Source organism: Callithrix jacchus, chromosome 6, assembly GCF_049354715.1.
Source record: "Callithrix jacchus isolate 240 chromosome 6, calJac240_pri, whole genome shotgun sequence".
NCBI classification, from domain to species: Eukaryota; Metazoa; Chordata; class Mammalia; order Primates; family Cebidae; genus Callithrix; species Callithrix jacchus.
The window spans coordinates 47,499,018-47,523,835 of NC_133507.1; the positions used below are offsets into that span (position 1 = coordinate 47,499,018).

Here is a 24,818-nt window from a genome sequence, read left to right on the forward strand (position 1 = left end):
TTCCTTTCCCCTTCCTTTCACTGTTTATTGAGTGACTACTATATGCCAGGCACTCTGGATACAATAATGCACCAAAAAATGAACAAAACACAGTTTCGTTCCTCATGAGAGTTTTGGTCTAGTATGTAATACAAATATTAATCAGAGTTATATTAAAAAATGGTTATAGTATTTAAAGAAATAGAAAATTATTGTTCCTTATAATACTAGTTTACCTTTAAAAGAATCAACATATTATAATGTTGGCAGCAACAAAATTGTACACATAGTTTTACTATCTAATTAAGAAAGGAGGAGAGAGGGGACTCAAGATGGCGCTGTGAGAACAACCCAGGATTGGAGCCCGTGTTGAATTCGCAAACGGTGAGTCAGTGCTGCATTTCCAGACTGATCTTTGTTGCCCACAGAACGGGGAAACTCCCAAGTATAAAAAGACACGGGACGCCAGGCAGTAGGTCTGCCTGGCGAAGCCGGCAGCCGGGGCGGCGGCGGCCGGCCCTACCCAGCAATCCCCACAGGGCGCGCTTGCCCGGGTGCCTTGTTGAACTGGCAACCTGAGACTTGAGAGGGCTGGACTTGAGACTGAACGAGACTTGCACAGTAGCCCAGCCCAGGGGATTGCAGGGACAGATCGTTTGGGATACCCAGTGGGACGAACAAAACCGCGATTTCAAACTATCCTGGGCAGACGGTCCGAGACGCTCTGTGGGGGAGGGGCGTCCACCACTACGGAGGCAACCGGCCCCAACTGATATACACGCCCACTGCTGAGGCAGCCAGCCATTGCCGAGGCAACCCGCCCCAACTGAGATACACGCCCACTGCTGACGCAGCCAGCCGTTGCCGAGGCAACCCGTCCCTACTGAGATACACACCCACTGCTGACGCAGCCTGCCGTTGCTGAGGCAACACGCTACAACAAAGAGACTCTGCCGCAGGGCGTGGCGGAGACCACAGCAGAGCCGGCAGGAACAGCGCAAATCACACAACAGCAGGGCGGAGCCTCGGCAGCCAAACAGTGGCTAGTCTGCCTTTGAGCTGGGCAGGACACCTGATCGGACATCCAAAAATAAAGCCCAAACCCCTCAACACAGAGCATTTGAGAAAAAAAAAAAGGTTGTTTAATGAGCTGTGTTGCAGCAGAATCAAACATAGCAGCCTAACAGCCCTGAATGAACAACAGAGTGCACAGCTCAGCAATTAAACCCCTATAAAGTACAAACTGTCTCCTCAAGCAGCTCCCTGACCCCTCTATATCCAAAAGACTGTCATTAGGCAGGCATCATCCTGGGACAAAGAGAGCAGAAAAAGAAACTGGTAGCATCCCTCGCTGTGCCACGGCTACTAGAGGTGCACCCCAGACAAGCAGGGTCTGGAGCGGACCTCAACAGTCGTACAGCGAAGGGGCTAGACTGGTAGAAGGAAAACCAAGCAACAGAAATACTTCATCATCAACATTCTGGGTGTCCACTCAGAGACCCAAACGAAAAGTCAGCAACTACGCAGACAACCAGCGGACAAATCCACAAAGATGGGAAGAAACCAGCGCAAAAAGGAGGAAAACACCTGAAACCAGAACACATCGCCTCCTAGAAAGGACCAAAACTCCTCACCAGCAAGGGAACAAAGCTGGACGGAGAATGACTGTGACAAAATGACGGAATTAGACTTCAGAAGATGGATAATGAGAAACTTTTGTGAGCTAAAAGATCATGTATTAAATCAATGCAAAGAAACTAAGAACCTTGAAAAAAGATTTGAAAAAAGATTCGAGGAAATGATAAAAGAATGGATACCTTAGAGAGGAATATGAATGAATTAAAGGAGCTGAAAAACACAATACGAGAACTTCGTGAAGCAAACGCAAGTTTCAATAGCCGAATTGACCAAGCAGAAGAAAGAATATCTGAAGTCGAAGACCAACTCAATGAAATAAAACGAGAAACCAAGATCAGAGAAAAAAGCGCAAAAAGGAATGAACAAAGTCTCCAAGAAATGTGGGACTATGTGAAAAGACCTAACCTACGTTTGATAGGTGTACCAGAAGGGGACGAAGAGAATGAATCCCAGCTGGAAAATACTCTTCAGGACATCATCCAGGAAAATTTCCCCCACCTAGCAAGACAAGCCAACACTCAATTGCAGGAAATACAGAGAACACCACAAAGATATTCCGCAAGAAGAGCAACCCCAAGGCACATAATCGTCAGATTCAACAGGGTTGAAATAAAGGAGAGAATACTAAGGGCAGCCAGAGAGAAAGGTCGGGTCACCCACAAAGGGAAGCCCATCAGACTCACAGCAGATCTCTCGGCAGAAACACTACAAGCCAGAAGAGAGTGGGGGCCAATATTCAACATTCTTAAAGAAAAGAACTTTCAACCCAGAATTTCATATCCAGCCAAACTGAGCTTCAGAAGTGAAGGAAGAATAAAATCCTTTGCGAACAAGCAAGTACTCAGAGATTTTGTCACCACCAGGCCTGCTTTACAAGAGCTCCTGAAAGAGGCACTACACATAGAAAGGATAAATCAGTACCAGCCATTCCAAAATCACACTGAATGCTAAAGAGCTTCAACATAATGAAGAATCTACAACAACTAACAGGCAAAACAGCCACTTAGAATCAAAATGGCAGTATCAAATTCACACATAACAATATTAACCCTAAATGTAAATGGACTAAATGCACCAATCAAAAGACACAGACTGGCAAATTGGATAAAAATCCAAAACCCATCAGTGTGCTGTATCCAGGAAACCCATCTCACATGCAAGGATACACAAAGGCTCAAAATAAAGGGATGGAGGAAGATTTACCAAGCTAATGGAAAGCAAAAAAAAGCAGGAGTTGCAATTCTCATCTCTGATAAAATAGACTTTAAAACAACAAAGATCAAAAGAGACAAAGAAGGCCATTACATAATGGTAAAAGGATCGATACAACAAGAAGAGCTAACGATCCTAAACATATATGGACCCAACACAGGAGCACCCAGATACATAAGGCAAGTTCTTAATGACTTACAGAAGGACTTAGACTCCCACACAATAATAGTGGGAGACTTTAACACTCCACTGTCAATACTAGACAGATCAACCAGACAGAAAATCAACAAGGATACCCAGGGCTTGAACTCAGACCTGGAGCAAGCAAACCTGGTGGACATTTACAGAACTCTCCACCCCAAATCCACAGAATACACATTCTTCTCAGCACCACATCACACCTACTCTAAAATTGACCACATAATTGGAAGTAAAGCACTGCTCAACAAATGCAAAACAACCGAAATCATAACAAACAGCCTCTCAGACCATAGTGCAATCAAGTTAGAACTCAGAATTCAGAAACCGACCCAGAACCGCACAGCTTCATGGAAACTGAACAACTGGCTCTTGAATGTTGACTGGGTAAACAACGAAATGAAGGCAGAAATAAAGAAGTTCTTCGAAACCAATGAGAATGAAGACACAACGTGCCAGAACCTCTGGGACACATTTAAAGCAGTCTCTAGAGGAAAGTATATAGCAATAAGTGCCCATATGAGGAGAAAGGAGAGACCCAAAATTGACACCCTATCGTCAAAATTGAAAGAGCTAGAGGAGCAAGATCAAAAAAACTCAAAACCCAGCAGAAGACAAGAAATTACTAAGATCAGAGCTGAGCTGAAGGAGATTGAGACACGAAAAACCCTTCAAAAAATCAATAAATCCAAGAGCTGGTTTTTTGAAAAGATCAACAAAATAGACCACTAGCCAGATTGATTAAAAATAAAAGAGAGAACAACCAAATAGATGCAATAAAAAATGATAAAGGGGAAATCACCACAGATTCCACAGAAATTCAAACCATCATCAGAGAATATTACAAACAACTCTATGCACATAAACTAGTAAACCTGGAAGAAATGGATAAATTTCTGGACTCCTGTGTCCTCCCAAGCCTAAACCAGGAGGAAGCTGAAACTATCAATAGACCAATAACAAGGTCTGAAGTTGAGGCAGCAATTAAGAGCCTACCTCACAAAAAAAGCCCAGGTCCAGATGGGTTCACAGCCGAATTCTACCAGACACACAAGGAGGAGCTGGTACCATTCCTTCTAAAACTATTTCAAACAATCCAAAAAGAGGGAATCCTTCCCAAATCATTTTATGAGACCAACATCATCCTGATACCAAAACCCGGCAGAGACCCAACGAGAAAAGAAAACTTCAGGCCAATATCCATAATGAACATAGATGCAAAAATCTTCAATAAAATATTGGCAAGCCGATTGCAACAGCAAATCAAAAAACTTATTCATCATGATCAAGTAGGATTCATCCCGGGGATGCAAGGCTGGTTCAACATACGCAAGTCTATCAATGTAATTCACCACATAAACAGAACCAAAAACAAAAACCACATGATTATCTCAATTGACGCAGAGAAGGCATTTGACAAAATTCAACAGCCCTTTATGCTAAAAACCCTCAATAAACTCGGTATCGATGGAACGTATCTCAAAGTAATAAAAGCTATTTATGACAAACCAACAGCCAATATCATACTGAATGGGCAAAAACTGGAAGCATTCCCTTTGAAATCTGGTACTAGACAAGGATGCCCTCTCTCACCACTCCTATTCAATATAGTACTGGAAGTTCTAGCCAGAGCAATCAGGCAAGAAAAAGAAATAAAAGGTATTCAAATAGGAAAGGTGGAAGCCAAATTGTCTCTTATTTGCAGACGACATGATAGTATACCTAGAAGACCCCATCGCCTCAGCCCAAAAACTCCTGAAACTGATAAACAACTTCAGCAAAGTCTCAGGATATAAAATCAATGTGCAAAAATCACAAGCATTCGTCTACACCAATAACAGACTTAAAGAAAGCCAAATCAAGAGCAAACTGCCATTCGCAATTGCTACAAAAAGAATAAAATACCTTGGAATACAACTCACAAGGAACGTAAGGGACCTCTTCAAGGAGAACTACAAATCACTGCTCAACGAAATCAGAGAGGACACAAACAGATGGAGAAACATTCCATGTTCATGGTTAGGAAGAATTAATATCGTGAAAATGACTATACTGCCCAAAGTAATTTACAGAATCAACGCTATCCCCATCAAGCTACCATTGACTTTCTTCACAGAACTGGAAAAAACCACCATGAACTTCATATGGAACCAAAAGAGAGCCCGCATAGCCAAGTCAATTCTAAGCAAAAAGAACACAGCGGGGGGCATCACACTACCGGATTTCGAACTATACTACAAGGCTACAGTAATCAAAACAGCATGGTACTGGTACCAAAACAGAGATATAGACCAATGGAACAAAACAGAGGCACCGGAGGCAACACAACATACATACAACTATACAATCTTTGATAAACCTGACAAATACAAGCAATGGGGCAAGGATTCCATGTTTAACAAATGGTGTTGGGAAAACTGGCTAGCCATGTGCAGAAAGCAGAAACTGGACCCCTTCCTGACACCTTACACTAAAATTAACTCCAGATGGATTAAAGACTTAAACATAAGACCTGGCACCCTAAAAACCCTAGAAGGAAATCTAGGCAAAACTATCCAGGACATAGGAGTAGGCAAGGACTTCATGAACAAAACACCAAGAGCATTGGCAACAAAAGCCAAAATAGACAAATGGGACCTAATGAAACTCCACAGCTTCTGCACGGCAAAAGAAACAGTCACTAGAGTGGATCGGCAACCAACAGAATGGGAAAAAATTTTCGCAGTCTACCCATCTGACAAAGGGCTGATATCCAGAATTTACAAACAACTCAAGCAGATTTACAGGAAAAAAACAAACAAGCCCATTCAAAAGTGGGCAAAGGATATGAACAGATACTTTACGAAAGAAGACATATATGAGGCCAACAATCATATGAAAAAATGCTCATCGTCACTGGTCATCAGAGAGATGCAAATCAAAACCACATTGAGATACCATCTCACGCCAGTTAGAATGGCGATCATTAAAAAATCTGGAGACAACAGATGCTGGAGAGGATGTGGAGAAAAAGGAACACTTTTACACTGTTGGTGGGAGTGTAAATTAGTTCAACCATTGTGGAAGACAGTGTGGCGATTCCTCAAGGCCTTAGAAATAGAAATCCCATTTGACCCAGCAATCCCATTACTGGGTATATATCCAAAAGACTATAAATCGTTCTACTATAAGGACACATGTACACGAATGTTCATTGCAGCACTGTTTACAATAGCAAAGACCTGGAATCAACCCAAATGCCCATTGATAATAGACTGGATTGGAAAAATGTGGCACATATACACCATGGAATATTATGCAGCAATCAGAAATGATGAGTTCGTGTCGTTTGTAGGGACATGGATGAATCTGGAAAACATCATCCTCAGCAAACTGACACAAGAACAGAAAATGAAACACTGCATATTCTCACTCATAGGTGGGTGATGAAAAATGAGAACACATGGACACAGAATGGGGAGTACTAAACACTGGGGTCTATTGGGGGGAAAAGGGGAGGGCCAGTGGGAGGGGGAGGTGGGGAGGGATAGCCTGGGGAGAAATGCCAAATGTGGGTGAAGGGGAGAAGAAAAGCAAAGCACACTGCCATGTGTGTACCTACGCAACTGTCTTGCATGCTCTGCTCATGTACCCCAAAACCTATAATCCAATAAAAAATTTAAAAAATTAAAAAAATAAAAAAAAACAAAACAAAAAAAAAAAAGAAAGGAATATATGTAATGATGGGTTCTTTGATTTTCTCATATTTAATAAATTTGTGTTACCTGTTTTATGTTTTTGTTTTTTTTTTTTAAAAATTTTTTATTGCATTTTAGGTTTTGGGGTACATGTGCAGAACATGCAAGACAGTTGCATAGGTACACACATGGCAGTGTTTTGCTTCCTTTCTCCCCTTCACCCACATTTGACATTTCTCCCCAGGCTATCCCTCCCCAGCTCCCCCCCACCTGTTGGCCCTCCCCTTTTCCCCTCAATAGACCCCAGTGTTTAATACTCCCCTCCCTGTATCCACATGTTCTCATTTTTCATCCCCCGCCTATAAGTGAGAATATGCGGTATTTCATTTTCTGTTCTTGTGTCAGTTTGCTGAGAATGATGTTCTCCAGGTTCATCCATGTCCCTACAAACGACACGAACTCATCATTTCTGATTGCTGCATAATATTCCATGGTGTATATATGCCACATTTTCCCAATCCAGTCTATCATCAATGGGCATTTGGGTTGGTTCCAGGTCTTTGCTATTGTAAAGAGTGCTGCAATGAACATTCGTGTGCATGTGTCCTTATAGTAGAACGATTTATAGTCCTTTGGATATATACCCAGTAATGGGATTGCTGGGTCAAATGGAATTTCTATTTCTAAGGCCTTGAGGAATCGCCACACCGTCTTCCACAATGGTTGAACTAATTTACACTCCCACCAACAGTGTAAAAGTGTTCCTTTTTCTCCACATCCTCTCCAGCATCTGTTGTCTCCAGATTTTTTAATGATCGCCATTCTAACTGGCGTGAGATGGTATCTCAATGTGGTTTTGATTTGCATCTCTCTAATGACCAGCGATGATGAGCATTTTTTCATATGATTGTTGGCCTCATATATGTCTTCTTTTGTAAAGTGTTTGCTCATATCCTTTGCCCATTTTTGAATGGGCTTGTTTTTTTCCTGTAAATCTGTTTGAGTTCTTTGTAAATTTTGGATATCAATCCTTTGTCAGATGGGTAAACTGCAAAATGTTTTTCCCATTCTGTTGGTTGCCAATCCACTCTAGTGACTGTTTCCTTTGCCGTGCAGAAGCTGTGGAGTTTCATTAGGTCCCATTTGTCTATTTTGGCTTTTGTTGCCAATGCTGTTGGTGTTTTGTTTATGAAGTCCTTGCCTACTCCTATGTCCTGGATGGTTTTGCCTAGATTTTCTTCTAGGGTTTTTATGGTGCCAGGTCTTATGTTTAAGTCTTTAATCCATCTGGAGTTAATTTTAGTGTAAGGTGTCAGGAAGGGGTCCAGTTTCTGCTTTCTGCACATGGCTAGCCAGTTTTCCCAACACCATTTATTAAAGATTTTATCAAAGATTGTATGGTTGTAGATATGTTGTGTTGCCTCCAATGCCGCTGTTTTGTTCCATTGGTCTATATCTCTGTTTTGGTACCAGTACCATGCTGTTTTGATTACTGTAGCCTTGTAGTATAGTTTGAAATCCGGTAGTGTGATGCCCCCCGCTGTGTCCTTTTTGCTTAGAATTGACTTGGCTATGCGGGCTCTCTTTTGGTTCCATATGAAGTTCATGGTGGTTTTTTCCAGTTCTGTGAAGAAAGCCAATGGGAGCTTGATGGGGATAGCATTGATTCTGTAAATTGCTTTGGGCAATATAGCCATTTTCAGGATATTAATTCTTCCTAACCAGGAACATGGAATGTTTCTCCATCTGTTTGTGTCCTCTCTTATTTTGTTGAGCAGTGGTTTGTAGTTTTCCGTGAAGAGGTCCCTTACATTCCTTGTGAGTTGTATTCCTAGGTATTTTATTCTTTTTGTAGCAATTGTGAATGGCAGTTTGTTCTTGATTTTGCTTTCTTTAAGTCTGTTATTGGTGTAGAGGAATGCTTGTGATTTTTGCACATTGATTTTATATCCTGAGACTTTGCTGAAGTTGCTTATCATTTTCAGGAGTTTTTGGGCTGAGGCGATGGGATCTTCTAGGTGTACTATCATGTCGTCTGCAAATAGAGACAATTTGGCTTCCACCTTTTCTATTTGAATACTTTATTTCTTTTTCTTGCCTTATTGCTCTGGCTAGAACTTCCAGTACTATATTGAATAGGAGTGGTGAAAGAGGGCATCCTTGTCTAGTGCTGGATTTCAAGGGAATGCTTCCAGTTTTTGCCCATTCAGTATGATATTGGCTGTTGGTTTGTCGTAAATAGCATTTATTACTTTGAGATCTGTTCCATCGATACCGAGTTTATTGAGGGTTTTTAGCATAAAGGGCTGTTGAATTTTGTCAAACGCCTTCTCTGCGTCAATTGAGATAATCATGTGGTTTTTGTTTTTGGTTCTGTTTATGTGGTGAATTACGTTGATAGACTTGCGTATGTTGAACCTGCCTTGCATCCCAGGGATGAATCCTACTTGATCATGATGAATAAGTTTTTTGATTTGCTGTTGCAATCGGCTTGCCAATATTTTATTGAAGATTTTTGCATCTATGTTCATCATGGATATTGGCCTGAAGTTTTCTTTTCTTGTTGGGTCTCTGCTGGGTTTTGGTATCAGGAGGATGTTGGTCTCATAAAATGATTTGGGAAGGATTCCCTCTTTTTGGATTATTTGGAATAGTTTCAGAAGGAATGGTACCAGCTCCTCTTTGTGTGTCTGGTAGAATTCGGCTGTGAACCCATCTGGACCTGGGCTTTTTTTGTGTGGTAGGCTCTTAATTGCTGCCTCGACTTCTGACCTTGTTATTGGTCTATTGATAGTTTCAGCTTCCTCCTGGTTTAGGCTTGGGAGGACACAGGAGTCCAGGAATTTATCCATTTCTTCAGGTTTACTAGTTTATGTGCATAGAGTTGTTTGTAATATTCTCTGATGATGGTTTGAATTTCTGTGGAATATGTGGTGATTTCCCCTTTATCATTTTTTATTGCATCTATTTGGTTGTTCTCTCTTTTCTTTTTCATCAATCTGGCTAGTGGTCTGTCTATTTTGTTGATCTTTTCAAAAAACCAGCTCTTGGATTTATTGATTTTTTTTGAAGGGTTTTTCGTGTCTCTATCTTCTTCAGTTCAGCTCTGATCTTAGTTATTTTTTGTCTTCTGCTAGGTTTTGAGTCTTTTTAATCTTGCTCCTCTAGCTCTTTCAATTTTGATGATAGGGTGTCAATTTTGGATCTCTCCATTCTCCTCATATGGGCACTTATTGCTATATATTTTCCTCTAGAGACTGCTTTAAATGTGTCCCAGAGATTCTGGCATGATGTGTTTCATTTTCATTGGTTTCAAAGAACTTTTTTATTTCTGCCTTCATTTCATTGTTTATCCAGTCAACATTCAAGAGCCAGTTGTTCAGTTTCCATGAAGCTGTGCAGTTCTGGGTTGGTTTTTTGAATTCTGAGTTCTAACTTGATTGCACTATGGTCTGAGAGACTGTTTGTTATGATTTCCATTGTTTTCCATTTGCTGAGTAGTGCTTTGCTTCCAATTATGTGGTCAATTTTAGAGAAGGTGTGATGTGGTGCTGAGAAGAATGTATATTCTGTGGATTTGGGGTGGAGAGTTCTGTAAATGTCTATCAGGTTTGCTTGCTCCAGGTCTGAGTTCAAGCCCTGGATATCCTTGTTGATTTTTTGTCTGGTTGATCTGTCTATTATTGACAGTGGAGTGTTAAAGTCTCCCATTATTATTGTGTGGGAGTCTAAGTCTCTTTGTAAGTCATTAAGAACTTGCCTTATGTATCTGGGTGCTCCTGTATTGGGTCCATATATGTTTAGGATTGTTAGCTCTTCTTGTTGTATCGATCCTTTTACCATTATGTAATGGCCTTCTTTGTCTCTTTTGATCTTTTTTGCTTTAAAGGCTATTTTATCAGAGATGAGAATTGCAACTCCAGCTTTTTTTTTTGCTCTCCTTTTGCTTAGTAACTCTTCCTCCATCCCTTTATTTTGAGCCTTTGTGTATCCTTGCATGTGAGATGGGTTTCCTGGATACAGCACACTGATGGGTTTTGGATTTTTATCCAATTTGCCAGTCTGTGTCTTTTGATTGGTGCATTTAGTCCATTTACATTTAGGGTTAATATTGTTATGTGTGAATTTGATACTGCCATTTTGATGCTAGCTGGCTGTTTTGCCCGCTAGTTGTTGTAGATTCATTATGTTGATGCTCTTTAGCATTTAGTGTGATTTTGGAATGGCTGGTCCTGGTTGTTCGTTTCTATGTGTAGTGCCTCTTTCAGGAGCTCTTGTAAAGCAGGCCTGGTGGTGACAAAATCTTTGAGTACTTGCTTGTTTGCAAAGGATTTTATTTTTCCTTCACTTAGAAGCTCAGTTAGCTGGATATGAAATTCTGTGTTGAAAGTTCTTTTCTTTAAGGATGTTGAATATTGGCCCCCACTCTCTTCTGGCTTGTAGTGTTTCTGCCGAGAGATCTGCTGTGAGTCTGATGGGCTTCCCTTTGTGGTGACCCGACCTTTCTCTCTGGCTGCCCTTAGTATTTTCTGCTTTATTTCAACCGTGGTGAATCTGACGATTATGTGGCTTGGGGTTGCACTTCTTGTGGAATATCTTTGGGGGTGTTCTCTGTATTTCCTGCATTTTAGTGTTGGCCTGCCTTGCTAGGTGGGGGAAATTTTCCTGGATAATATCCTGAAGAGTATTTTCCAGCTTGGATTCATTCTCTTCGTCACATTCTGGTACACCTATCAAACGTAGGTTAGGTCTCTTCCCATAGTCCCACATTTCTTGGAGACTTTGTTCATTCCTTTTTGTGCTTTTTTCTCTAATCTTGGTTTCTCATTTTATTTCATTGAGTTGATTTTCGACTTCTGATATTCTTTCTTCTGCTTGGTCAGTTTGGCTGTTGAAACTTGTGCATGCTTCGTGAAGTTCTTGTATTGTGTTTTTCAGCTCCTTCAATTCATTCATATTCCTCTCTAAGTTATCCATTCTTGTTACCATTTTCTCGAATGTTTTTTCAAATCATTTTTCAAGGTTCTTAGTTTCTTTGCATTGATTTGAAACATGTTCTTTTAGCTCACAAATGTTTCTCATTATTCACCTTCTGAAGTCTAATTTCATCATTTCATCACAGTCATTCTCAGTCCAGCTTTGTTTCCTTGCTGGTCAGAAGTTTTGGTCCTTTGTAGGAGGCAAGGTGTTCTGGTTTCAGGTGTTTTCCTCCTTTTTGCACTGGTTTCTTCCCATCTTTGTGGATTTATCCACCTGTCATCTGAGTAGTTGCTAACTTTTCGATTGGGTCTCTGAGTGGACACTCAGATTGTTGATGATGAAGTATTTCTGTTACTTGGTTTTCCTTCTACCAGTCTAGCTCCTCCACTGTACGACTGCTGAGGTCCACTCCAGGCCCTGCATGTCTGGGGTGCACCTATAACGGCTGTGGAACAGTGAGGGATGCTCCAGTTTTCTTTTCTGCTATCTTTGTCCCAGAATGATGCCTGTCAAATGTCAGTCTTCTGGATATAGAGGGGTCAGGGAGCTGCTGGAGGAGACAGTCTGTACTTTATTGGAGCTCAAGTGCTGATCTGTGAGCTCTGTTGTTCATTCAGGGCTGTTAGGCTGCTACATTTAATTCTGCTGCAGCAGAACTCATTAATAAAAAAACCCTTTTTTTCTCAGATGCTCTGTCTCAGGGGGTTGGGGTTTTCTTTATGTGTCTGTTGCGCTGTCCTGCCAGCTAGGAGGCAGTCTAGTCACTATTTGCCTGCTGAGTCTCTGCCCTGCTGGTGTGAGGTCTGCCCTATTGCTGCAGGCTCTGCCCTGCTACTGCGGTCTCCGCCCTGCTGCCATGGGCTACGCCCTGCGGGGAGTCTCTCTGTTGTGGTGGGTTGCCTTGGCAATGGCAGGCTGCGTCAGCAATGGGAGTGTACCTCAGTAGGAGCGGGTTGCCTCGGTAATGGCAAACGCCCCTCCCCCACCAAGCTGCATGGTCCTGGGTTCAGCTGTGCCCGCAGTGAAACTCTCCACCTGGAGCGTTTGGAATCGCCATTTTGTCCCACTGCCCTGGCCCAAACACCGTTTCCCTGGAATCTCCGGGCCTGGCTCACTGTCCAAGTCCTGTTCAATCAGATGGATATACCAATCTGCCCTCTCAAGTCTCAGATTGCCGGTTCAACAGGGCACCCGGACCAGTGCGCTTTGTGCGGAGCACTGTGGTGCGCTGCTGTGCTGCAGCGCCGGCCGCCGGCTGCACCAGCCAAAACCGCTTCGCTGGCGTCCCACGTCTCTTTTATACCTGGGAATTTCCCCATTCTGTGGGCAACAAAGATCCGTCTGGAAATGCAGCCCTGACTCACCCTCCACATGTTCACTGAGAGCTTCAATCCTGGGTTGTTCTTACCGTGCCATCTTGAGTCCCTGAATCTTGTTTTGTTTTCTTACTTTTAGGAGGGAACAGCGATCTCCCAAATCTGGTGAGTCCAAAAGCATCTCCTTGAGAACTATGCCAGGTTCTGTTGACATTTTGCTCTGATGAGGGAAAAATAACCAATCACTTCCATTGCCTTTAGACTGTAATGATCAGTGGCAAATGATCCAGGGTCAGTTCTTGAATGTCAGCATTATGGCAATTCCTTGCCTGTGTTCAGTGGCACCTAGAGGCTTGGCACCGACTACCAGGTGAGTAAGCATTTTTATCGAATCATTGATACATTTCTTATAAACCAATTTTTTTTCCAGTGTACCTGACTAACTGTTGGTTAGCTAGAAACTTAACAGGTAGTTTCTCTTTGTATATTAGAGATTCTAAGGGATTTGTCACAGTAGGTTGAGAAGAACAGTTGAACTGGAATAATTAGCAGATGATCATTGACTATTTAAGGTCACTGAGGATAAAATAATATTTTCTAGGTTTTATTGACAGAATCTCATCATATGCCTACTTTGCTTGATTTATTCATTTAGTTGTTGAAGACATTATATTAAATACTGATATTTTTGTTAATGTCTTTGCTTTCCAACTCTAATGCAAACATAAATATCCTTAGCATGAAAAGCCCACATATGTATATTTGATACTGCGTTAGTCTGTTTTCATGCTGCTTATAAAGACATACCCAAGACTGGGTAATTTACAAAAGAAAGAAGTTTAATGGACTTACAGTTCCACAATGCTGGGGAGGCCCCACAATCATGGTGGAAGGTGAAAGGCACATCTCACATGGAGGCAGATAAGAAAAGAGAGCTTGTGTAAGGAAACTCCTGTTTTTAAAACTGTTGGATCTCATGAGACTTATTATCACAAGAACAGCACAGAAAAGACCCACCCCCATGATTAAATTATCTCCCATGGTGTCTCTCCCACAACACATGGGAATTATAAGAGCTATAAGATGAGATTTGGATGGGGACACAAAGCCAAACCATATCAGATACTTTTAGTCAAAGGAAACATTTCAGTTCTATTTAATGTGAATAGTAGTGCACATCAATCTCCTGCACACATTTTCAATTGAATGCAATACAAGACATCTTATATGTATAATTTTATCCATAGGATATAGGCATTCCTTCTCTTGCACATTCCTCTTAAACAGCTGTCCATTATGGAGCTGAAAATATTTCTTTCCTAAATCCAATCTTGTAGAGCATAGGAGAAAGGATTATGAATGTTGTGAAATATAGTCAATAAACAGGGAAATACTCTAAGTCAGAGAAGAAAAAAGAGAAATTACAAACTTGGATATTGAAAACCCAGATGGCAAGGTCCTCATTAATTACATCTAGTGCTAAAACTTGTAAGGAGTATTTTGTGTCTTGTGTGATTTAGAAATTGAGCCTGATGGTTTCCCCACACACCCTCAGAAATCCCAGATAGCTGTGTGCTGTCCTAATGTAGTTTCCCTGACTGAACTTGAAGACTTGGCTACCTGACCAAGCAATGAATATCTAACCCTGTTTGCTCAAGGACCTTCTTGGGAGCATAGTCCTGCTTTTCTGGGAGCAATTGATTTGTAGCTCCTTCAAAGCCACTCATAAATGTTCAGCTTGACTGGAATTCCACTGTTGACTCTCCAGGCTTAATTGGTATTGATGATTTTTTCAGAGAAGGATGACTAATTAGAGATTTCTTCTGTGGTTTATAATCACAACATGCCATCTTTGCAAAGGGCCTATAGATCAAGCCTCAGTTGACCAGAGATTTTTCAGAAATGTAGCTTCTGATGAATCAGGATGATTGAACAGGAGACTTCATTTTCTGCTTTTTCCTGCACCATGATAAATAATAATTTATGTTAAAATATCTCAATGCAAATTGCTGATAGGAACTAATATTTTTATATTCTATGTATTCTAAAATTCAATGTGTTCATATACGTGAAACATTTAATGCAGTGCCAGCCATGTAAGTTGTGTTTCTATTTTAAGTAAATATTGCAAGCAGGCATAGGATAATGCTTTTAATGTTTATAAAATTATGCAATTAAAAAAATAAAGGATGCACAGTAATGCTATCATGAATATTTTGGTGCTATTTATTTTTAATTGGGAAGAAGAGGCGTGATGGAAAGACTAGTGAGCATAGAGTATTGGTGCTGATGACCATTTTGTTTTTCTCTGTGTGCCTTTGAAAAAATCACTTAAACTTGGAGTTGTCTTTTCCTTCTATGTGAAATCAGTGAATGATGAGATAATCTCTAAGGTCCCTCTAACCTGAGCTTCCATAAGATACCAAGAGCTCTTTCTTATGTTGTTGTTATTCTTAGATTAACTTCATGTTTGCACTGAAATCAAGCTAGAAGTCATTTGTATGTATTTCTGCAAACTGCCTTCTATAGCTCAATGCATTTGTGAGTGGCTGTTTTGACACTAAATCACACCTCTGAATTTTCAGTCTCTTATATTGGATGGAACAGTTATGCAAGATTAAAATGTTCAGTCATTTAACTGAACATGTGTGGCAGCATTTGTTCACTCCATTTCATCCATCCAAAGGCCACTTTGATTTATTTCATTTCCTATGTCATTTGGACCTTCTGTCTATAAAAAAATATTTAAATCACACTTTAGATTTTAGAAAATGTTGAGCTATTTGTTACACCACTTGTGCATATTAACTATTCTATAATACATCTTTTAACAACATAGTTTCACATTTAGAATTTCTAATTAACATTGGATTTTAAATTATGTCTTGATATGTGAGTAGGATGCATGATGGTTTGTTTTGTAAAATGCTCTAATGTGGGAGTATATTGAGAAGGAAGCCTGTGATTTAATAAAACTCATTTGAAAGCCTGCATAGTTTAAAAAATAATAGCAAGATATGGTTTATGAATTTCAGGTAAATGAAACATGGTGATGATTTATCTATCCTGTCCAATACTTTTCGTAAACAGTATATTTGTTATAAGGAACAGTATGTCACGATTTTTGGTATACTATCTTATTAAACTTCTTAATATCTAACACAAACATTTAATTTCAGGTTAAATAATGGAAGTATGGCTCTTATAATTGCCCGAAACACTTCTCGGTCAGAATTTATAAAACACCTGAAAAGATATGCCAGTGTAAAAAATCAGGTATAGTAAATTCTTTTTGTTACTTATTCGCAAAGCTATTAATCATGGAGAGAGAGAGAGAGAGAGAGAGAGAGAGAGAGAGAGATGCTGCAAGAGTTGACATCGAGTTCTGACTCATAAGAAGACCTTATTTTCTGCTTAATATATTAATCTTTTTTTCGATCTGTTTCATCCAAATTTTGAAAAAGCATATACCAGTATTAATATCGATTGGCCTTTTTTGAACGATGGGTTAGTGGTTATGTTAGTGGTGATGTATATGTAACCACAAAGATAAAATTGAAAATGTAGTGTTATGTTGCAATCTGAAATAAGGATAAAATTACATACTCAGGCCATTCTTCAGAATGAAAAGTAGTGAAATTTGAGAGTTTAGCCTTCTTGATATTATGGTGGCAGACTCTCTAAAGTTACAATCTTTAGATTTTCCTGACATCTGTTTGCATATCTGCCTATGCTCATTGATTGAAATAGATTTTATGTATTTAAAAATGTAACCCTTTTATACAGATATTTATTTACAATGAGAATGTGTGAAGATATATATTTCCAATTAAATGATTTTCTTTAAAGTGAAACAGTAACTATTAGAAGCCATATAATTTTGGTGGATATTTGACCTGATTATTAGGAAAATGATACTAGAAATATGTGAATTTCTGAAATTGTGAGTCTTTGAGGTACATAGATATGGTTGTAAAACCCTATAGTTTCACACATTCTTAAGGTTTTAAAATGGTGCTTGGATGTACTTGGGAGAGAACAGATGGGAGGAGGAGAGTCAACTCAGCCAATGACGGGCAGCTGAACTTTGCTTATGTACTTCAGCCATTGCAAGGCTCTCCATTTTTGCCTCATTATAATTTCAGACTTTCTTAGGCCATTCTTAATAAGTTTGATCTGTCTATAACATTATTTGATCTTCATGTATTAAGCAACTAACTGGGCTGTTTAGGAACTTAAATCATAAAAAAAATTAGATATAGTCTCACTTTTCTTATATGTCAAAGTAGATCAGCAGATATAATGTAGGTTGTGAGCTTATGAAACAACTTTATGTGTTTTTTGGGGGAATATGGAGATTTATTATTTTTCAAAGGAATATATGCCTTTTCATATTTTACTAAATTTCTAAACATTAAAGCCAATTTTTTAAAAACCCAAAGCAGTATATATTCACTGCTGCTTTTAAGGCAGAAAACAGAAACAAGAAAATAAAGCACTCAGAATTCTGTGTTCCTTGAGATAAGTATCATTACCTTGGTAGAATTTTTCTCTGAATCCTTTTCTATTAAATGAGAAGTTAAGTATTAACCTCATTTATATACCCCTATTTGAGAACTTAAGTGGGTGTTAACCTATTAATGTACCCCTGAGAAACTATGTTAGGGAGGTGTGTATTGCACATATTGTTTATGGAAGGTCTCTTTTGAAATTACCCATGGGCAAGTTTCTTTTGTAAACATTCTTTTTTTTTTTTTTTTTAAAGTCAATATACCTTTCTTCTTATTTTAAAAGCAATGATTACCTTAAACATAAGGACAGATATACAGAAAATAACAAAAATCTGTATCGATAAGAAGATGTTTTCTAGGCCAGGCATGGTGGCTCATGCCTGTAATCCCAGCACTGAGGCGGACGGATCATGAGGTCAAGAGAGCTAGAACAACCTGGCCAACATGGTGAAACTCAGTCTGTACTAAAAAATACAAAAATTAGCTGGGCGTGGTGGCATGTGCCTGTAGTCCTAGCCACTTGGGAGGCAGAGGCAGGAGAATCACCTGAACCTGGGTTGTGGAGGCTGCAGTGAGCAGAAATGGCGCCATTGTACTCCAGCCTGGTGACAGAGTGAGACTTGGTCTCAAAAAATAAAAAGAGAACGATCCAAGATGGCTGATCGCTAACATCTCAGTATTGCAGCTCCCAGTGAAAGCGCAGAGAACGAGAAGACGCCACACTTTCAGACAAATTTTTGTCACTCACGGAGCAGAAGATTCCCAGTGGAGGAACCGCACTGGTCGCCAGCGCGACTCTTGTGGCTGGCGCAGTGGTTTTGCCAGCACCTAGGCACGGCAGCTCTTGGTACAGAGTAAACGGGACTGGTTCCCCTTCTGACCAACGTTTGGAGCTCCAGGAAGGCAGAGTCACCTATTACGGACTCAAGAAGGAAGCCAGACTGGAGATTCCTGGGCAGAGAAGCGCCATCAGTCTTAATGCTGCTGTTTTGGCCAGCGCAGTGGGTTGCTCATATTTCGGCCCTGGGAATTAACAACTTGGATGTCCACTCAGAGACCTAATTTGAAAGTTGGTAATTACAAAGATGACAGGTGGATAAATTTACAATGATGGGAAGCAAACCAGCGTAAAAAGGCTGAGAATACTCAAAATCAGAATGCCTCTCCCTCTAAAGAGGATCACAGTTCCTCGTCAACAAGGGAACAAGGCTTGATGGAGAATGAGTGCATCCCATTAACAGAATCAGGCTTCAGAAGATGGATAACAAGAAACTTCTGTGTGTTAAAAAAGAACATGTTGTAGCCCAATGTAAAGAAACTAAAAACTTTGAAAAAAGGTTTGAGGAAATCCTAATGAGAATAGACAACTTAGAGAGGAATATAAGTGAATTAATGGAACTGAAGAATACAATATGGGAACTCCTAGAAGTATGCACAGGTTTAAACACTCGAATTGTTCAAGCAGAAGAAAGGATATCAGAGGTTGAAGTCCAACTTAATGGAATAAAACGAGAAGACAAGATTAGAGAAAAAAGGATAAAAAGGAATGAGCAAAGTCTCCAAGAAATGTGGGACTATGTGAAAGGACCTAATTTACATTTGATAGGTGTACCTGAATGCGACGGAGAGAATGAATCCAAGCTGGAAACTATTCTTCAGGATATTATTCAGGAAAATTTTCCTAACCTAGCAAAGCAGGACAATATTCAACCCCAGGTAATACAGAGAACACCACAAAGATATTCCTCAAGAAGAGCAACCCCAAGGCACATAATTGTTAGATTCACCAGGGTTGAAATGAAGGAGAAAATACTAAGGGCAGCCAGAGAGAAAGGTCAGGTTACCCACAAAGGCAAGCCTATCAGACTTACAGCAGATCTCTCAGCAGAAACTCTACAAGCCTGAAGAGAGTGGGGGCCAATATTCAACATCCTTAAAGAACAGAACTTTGAGCCCAGAATTTCATATCCAGCCAAACTAAGCTTCACAACTGAAAGCAAAATAAAATCTTTTATGAACAAGCAAGTATGCAGAGATTTTATTACCACCAGGCCTGCTTTACAAGAACTTCTGAAAGAAGCATTACACATAGAAAGAAACAACCAGTATTAGCCTTTCTAAAAATATACCAAAAAGTAAAGAGCATCAACATAAAGAAGAATTTACATCAATGAATGGATAAAACAGCCAGTTAACATCAAATGGCAGTAATCCTAAATTTAAATTGACTAAATCCCCTAATCAAAAGATACAGCCAAAACCCAACTGTATGCTACATCCAGACCCGTTTCACATGTAAGGATACACAAAGACTCAAAGGGATGGAGAAAGATTTACCAACCAAATGGAGAGCATAAATAAATAAATAAAAAGCAGGAGTTGCAATTCTTGTATCTGATAAAATAGATCTTAAAGCAACAAAGATATAGTGTTAAAAGGATCAATGCAACAAGAAGAGCTAATGATCCTAACACCCAGATACATAGAGATTTAGACTCAATGAGACAGAAAATTAATAAGGATATCCAGGACTCGAACTCAGATCCAGAACAAGTAAACTTAATAAATATTTATAGAGCTCTCCACTTTAAATACACAAAATATACATTCTTGTCAATACCACATCACACCTACTCATAGGTTTAAATGAAATATTGATTGGCCATTATTAATACCCATTTCTTTAGAATAAAGCAACATTTCCATTCTCCCTCCCTCTTTTTCTTCCTCTTTCTTCCTCTCCTCCACTCCTTTTTTTTCTTTCCTTCTCTAAAAAAACGAAAAAAGAAAAAGAAATCAACTTGTAGACCTCTAGATCCAGGTTGGCAATGTCTCTCTCACTGCCTGATTTCCTTCCTTCCCTTCTCTCCCTTCCTCCCTCCATTCCTCCTTTCCTCCCTTCCTGCCTTCCTCCCTTCTTCCCCTCAAAAATAAATAAATAAATAAATAGAAAAAAGGAAATGTTTTCTAAAAGAGATAATGTTATACAGGATATATCATATTTTCTCATATACTCTACCACGCATATCTTGCTTTTGATACAAGAAAGTGCTGCCTGTGTGAGATTCACTAGCCTTAACTCTGATTTATGTATCAACTTTCAAAAAGTAAAATCCATATTGCTTTTATTTTTTGCAAATAAAAATTCTAAAATATTTGGTATAGGGTATATAGTAAGAATAATTAGATTGATTCCCAGGGTGGCTGTTTTCAAGCAATGTTAATTTGATTCATTAGTTATCCACACAGTTGTGTGTATTTAGGCTCTTTTCTTCATGGTGACATTAAAAATGTGAATTTATATAAATTTTGTAAGATTATGACAATCAGATCTATGTAAAATCATTTCTACTGCATAATTTGTAGCAGTGCTGCTATTCAGGAAGGGAAATGTGACAATTTAGTTTGGGGAGAGTAACATCTGTTTCTCTGAACCATGTTTACCAGGTTGAATAAGTAACGATTACTGTATAACACCGTAAAACAGATTGAAACCACCATGTGCGGGGTGGCTCCTGCTGCATTCTTCATCTCTGTGTGAAATTAGATAGAGGGTGAACACTATCCTTCAGAGTCCTTGCAGCTCCATCCTATTGCTTTGCCCCCGACTCACTGTCCATGCTTTTCCCTTTCATTGTGACCATTTTTGGTAGGGAGTTTGAAACCTTAAATGTGACTGCTTCCCAGGGATTTGTTTGCAGCCCCCACGTCTTCTCAGGATACGCTCTCCTGGATGGTCTCATTGCCCCTCACTTTTGAACTATCTAAGCATCATGTACTCTCAAGGGTTCTGTCATCTCGTCTTATCTGCAGGACCTCTTTGGCTTCTTGTATGCCACAGAAGTCCTAAAACTCACTGGCATCTTGAAGCCAATGTGTCCATAGCCAACATTTTCCTTTAACGTTGCCCCTTCTATGTTGTTCTGTATGGGTTAGTGGCACCAGCTTCTACCCATCCAGGTTACCCTGGACTCCTCCATCTCCCTCATTCCTCACTACCAGTCCCCTAACTTGTTCTATTGGTCTCTTCTTAAATGTTTCTAAAATTTCTCTCTCACCTTGATTCAAACTTTAATCATTTCTTACAGTAGATGCCTTTCAGCCTTCAGGTTCTCTGGTCTTGTCTTCTATACCTCCTTTTAGAGAAACTTTTTTCTAAGACATACATTGGATTTCTCTTCTGCTTAATTCTTCACTGCCTTTCTCTTATTGTCAGAACAATATGGAATTTCCTCAGTCTGGAACACGAGGCTTTTGTATTCAGGTCCCTGTCTGTGTTGCAACTGCACCTCTTATTACCACCTTCCACCACATTCCCAGTGTTTTGGCATTGTATTCATTGGCTAGGGTTGCCATAACAAATACGACAGAAAAGATGGCTTAAACAACAGAAATGTAATTCTTTCATGGTTCTGGAGGCGAGAGCTGCAAGATGATGGTCGCAGGTTTGGTTTCTCCTGAATATTCTTTCTCCGGCTGGCACGTGGTTGCTTTCTCACTGCACCTACAAGTGAGTGGTCTTTCCTCTGTGCATCCCCGATGCCTTTTTCTATGTCCAAATTTCCTCTTGTTATAAGGACACCTATCATTAGATGAGGGCCTAAAGACATCATTTTAGCTTAATCAGCTCTTTAAACATCTTATCTCTAAATACAGTTACATTCTGAGGCATAGAGGGTAACGATTTCAACACAGGAATTGGAGGGCCAAGGGGCATGATTTGCCCATAGGAATCACACTGAATTCTGTGTAGTTGCTTGACCATGGCATGCCTCTCATCTTGTAAATGCTTAGTCTCTCCTGACTTTCTTCCCCAGGCTCAATCTTCTGTTCTATAAGACTCAATTCAAATGGAAAGTTTTCTCAACATCTGGAGCCTGTTTGCTTGTTTCCTGCATTGAACACGCTTGCACAATCATGGCACTTCTCTGTGTCACAATTGGAACTGTTTACTTCTCCCCATGCCCCAAACATACCCTCACCCATGATGCTAAACTGTTGGCTCCCTAAAGTTCCACTTAACAATGTCTGTGGCTTCACAGTTAAAGCATTTGAAGGATGGCTAGACCTTCATTTTGTGAGTCAGTTAAAGCATTTGAAGGATGGCTAGACCTTCATTTTGTGAGGTGTGCACATGACAACTGATTAAGATGACAGACTTACTGGTGGTGGCTGTCAATTCTTGGCATCGCTTGGCTTGCAGCTGCATCACTGCAGTCTCTGCCATCTTGGCATTCTTCTCTCATAAGGACATCCGTCATAGTGGATTAGGGCCCACCCTAATGACTTCATCTTGATATATCTGCAAAGACCCTACTTCTAAACAGGTGACATTCACAGGTTCCAGGGGTTAGGACTTGAACATAGTTTGGGGGAGAATATAATTTGGCCCATAACAGCCAGTTGTTAACATATTTAAAACACAATCTCTAACATGAATAATTATGCAGATAATTCTACAAGGATAAGGCATGTAGCCACGACTTTACACGCGAGGTGGGAGGCCTAATGCAGTAACTGTCAAACAGTTTTGCTTGGGTCCCTCTAATTCAGTACCTCAGTCATGACAGCTGATGCAATCACATCATCTATTGTTTAACTGTGTTTACGATACAGTGTAAACTGGAAAGTCTGTTGGACCTTGGTATCTACATATGTAAAATATGGGTATTGGGAAAAATATTAGGTTTCTGTCAACTTTTAAAACTGTTTAATTGAGGTTTATAAGTGGAAAAGGGGAAAAAGGTATGTAGATGATGTTTAATTAGGAATATATCTCCTGTCATTTATCTGAAAACTGAAATGAGTAATTATGTATTTCCACTAAAGCGATTTGGCTATATTTTGTTTCAGAAATAGTTTCCTAATGAACACAAATGCCCAACATCTGGGCATTTTTTCCAGTATAGTTTCCTTAGGCAAACAAAAAAAAAATGCAAGTTGAAGTTTACCTTGCACCATTCTATAGTGGTCAGTAAGTAAACAGTGATCTTGCAACTTGTGTTCATTGTTAAAGTAGGAATGGGGCAAGTAAACAGCTGTTAAAATCCATATTTGATTGGCTTTCTCTTTTTATTTATTTTTATTACATTTTAGGTTTTGGGGTATATGTGAAGAACATGCAAGATAGTTGCATAGGTACACACATGGCAGTGTGATTTGCTGTCTTCCTCCCCATCACCTATATCTGGCATTTCTCCCCATGCTATCTGTCCCCAATTCCCCACCCGCCTTCACTGTCCCTCCCCTATTTCCCCTTCCCCTATTTCCCGCTGACAGACCCCAGTGTGTGATGCTCCCCTCCCTGTGTCCATGTGTTCTCATTGTTCAACACCTACCTATGAGTGAGAACATGTGGTATTTGATTTTCTGTTCTTCTGTCAGTTTGCTGAGAAGGATGGTTTCCAGGTTCATCCATGTCCCTACAAAGGACATGAACTCATGGGTTTTTATGGCTGCATAGTATTCCATGGTGTATATGTGTCACATTTTCCCTGAGTCTATCATCAATGGGCATTTGGGTTGGTACCAGGTCTTTGCTATTGTAAACAGTGCTGCAATGAACATTCCTGTGCATGTGTCCTTATAGTAGAATGATTTATAATCCTTTGGATATATACCCAGTAATGGGATTGCTGGGTCAAATGGAATTTCTATTTCTAGGTCCTTGAGGAATCGCCACACTGTCTTCCACAATGGTTGAACTAATTTACACTCCCAACAATGTAAAAGTGTTCCTATTTCTCCACATCCTCTCCAGCATCTGCTGTCTCCAGATTTTTTAATGATCATCATTCTAACTGGCATAAGATGGTATCTCAATGTAGTTTTGATTTGCATTTCTCTAATGACCAGTGATGATGAGCATTTTTTCATATGTTTGTTGGCCTTATCGATGTCTTCTTTTGTAAAGTGTCTGTTCATATCCTTTGCCCGCTTTTGAATGGGCTTGTTTTTTTCTTGTAAATCTGTTTTAGTTCTTTGTTGTTTCTGGATATCAGCCCTCTGTCAGATGGGTAGATTGCAAAAATTTTTTCCCATTCTGTTGGTTGCCGATTCACTCTAATGACTGTTTCCTTTGCTGTGCAGAAGCTCTGGAGTTTGATTACGTCCGTTTGTCTATTTTGGCTTTTGTTGCCAATGCTTTCGGTGATGAAGCCCTTGCCTATGCCTATGTCCTGAATGGTTTTGCCTAGATTTTGTTCTAGCATTTTTATGGTGTTAGGTCTTATGTTTAAGTCTTTAATCCATTTGGATTAAAGTTAATTTTAGTGTAAGGTGTCAGGAAGGGATCCAGTTTCTGCTTT

General features: G+C 39.9%; 1 protein-coding gene across 11 annotated transcripts in view; it reads left to right on the forward strand.

Moving 5' to 3' along the window:
• Positions 1-24,818, forward strand: part of CERKL (CERK like autophagy regulator) — a 135,102-nt gene that overhangs the window by 106,200 nt on the left and 4,084 nt on the right. For all 11 annotated transcript variants that reach the window (XM_035304357.3, XM_078327213.1, XM_035304354.3 and 8 more), the window contains 3 exons: positions 13,140-13,165; positions 13,262-13,370; positions 16,180-16,276. In XM_035304357.3, the coding sequence (XP_035160248.1) occupies positions 13,140-13,165; positions 13,262-13,370; positions 16,180-16,276 (232 nt within the window). The remainder of the gene's footprint in view (positions 1-13,139; positions 13,166-13,261; positions 13,371-16,179; positions 16,277-24,818) is intronic.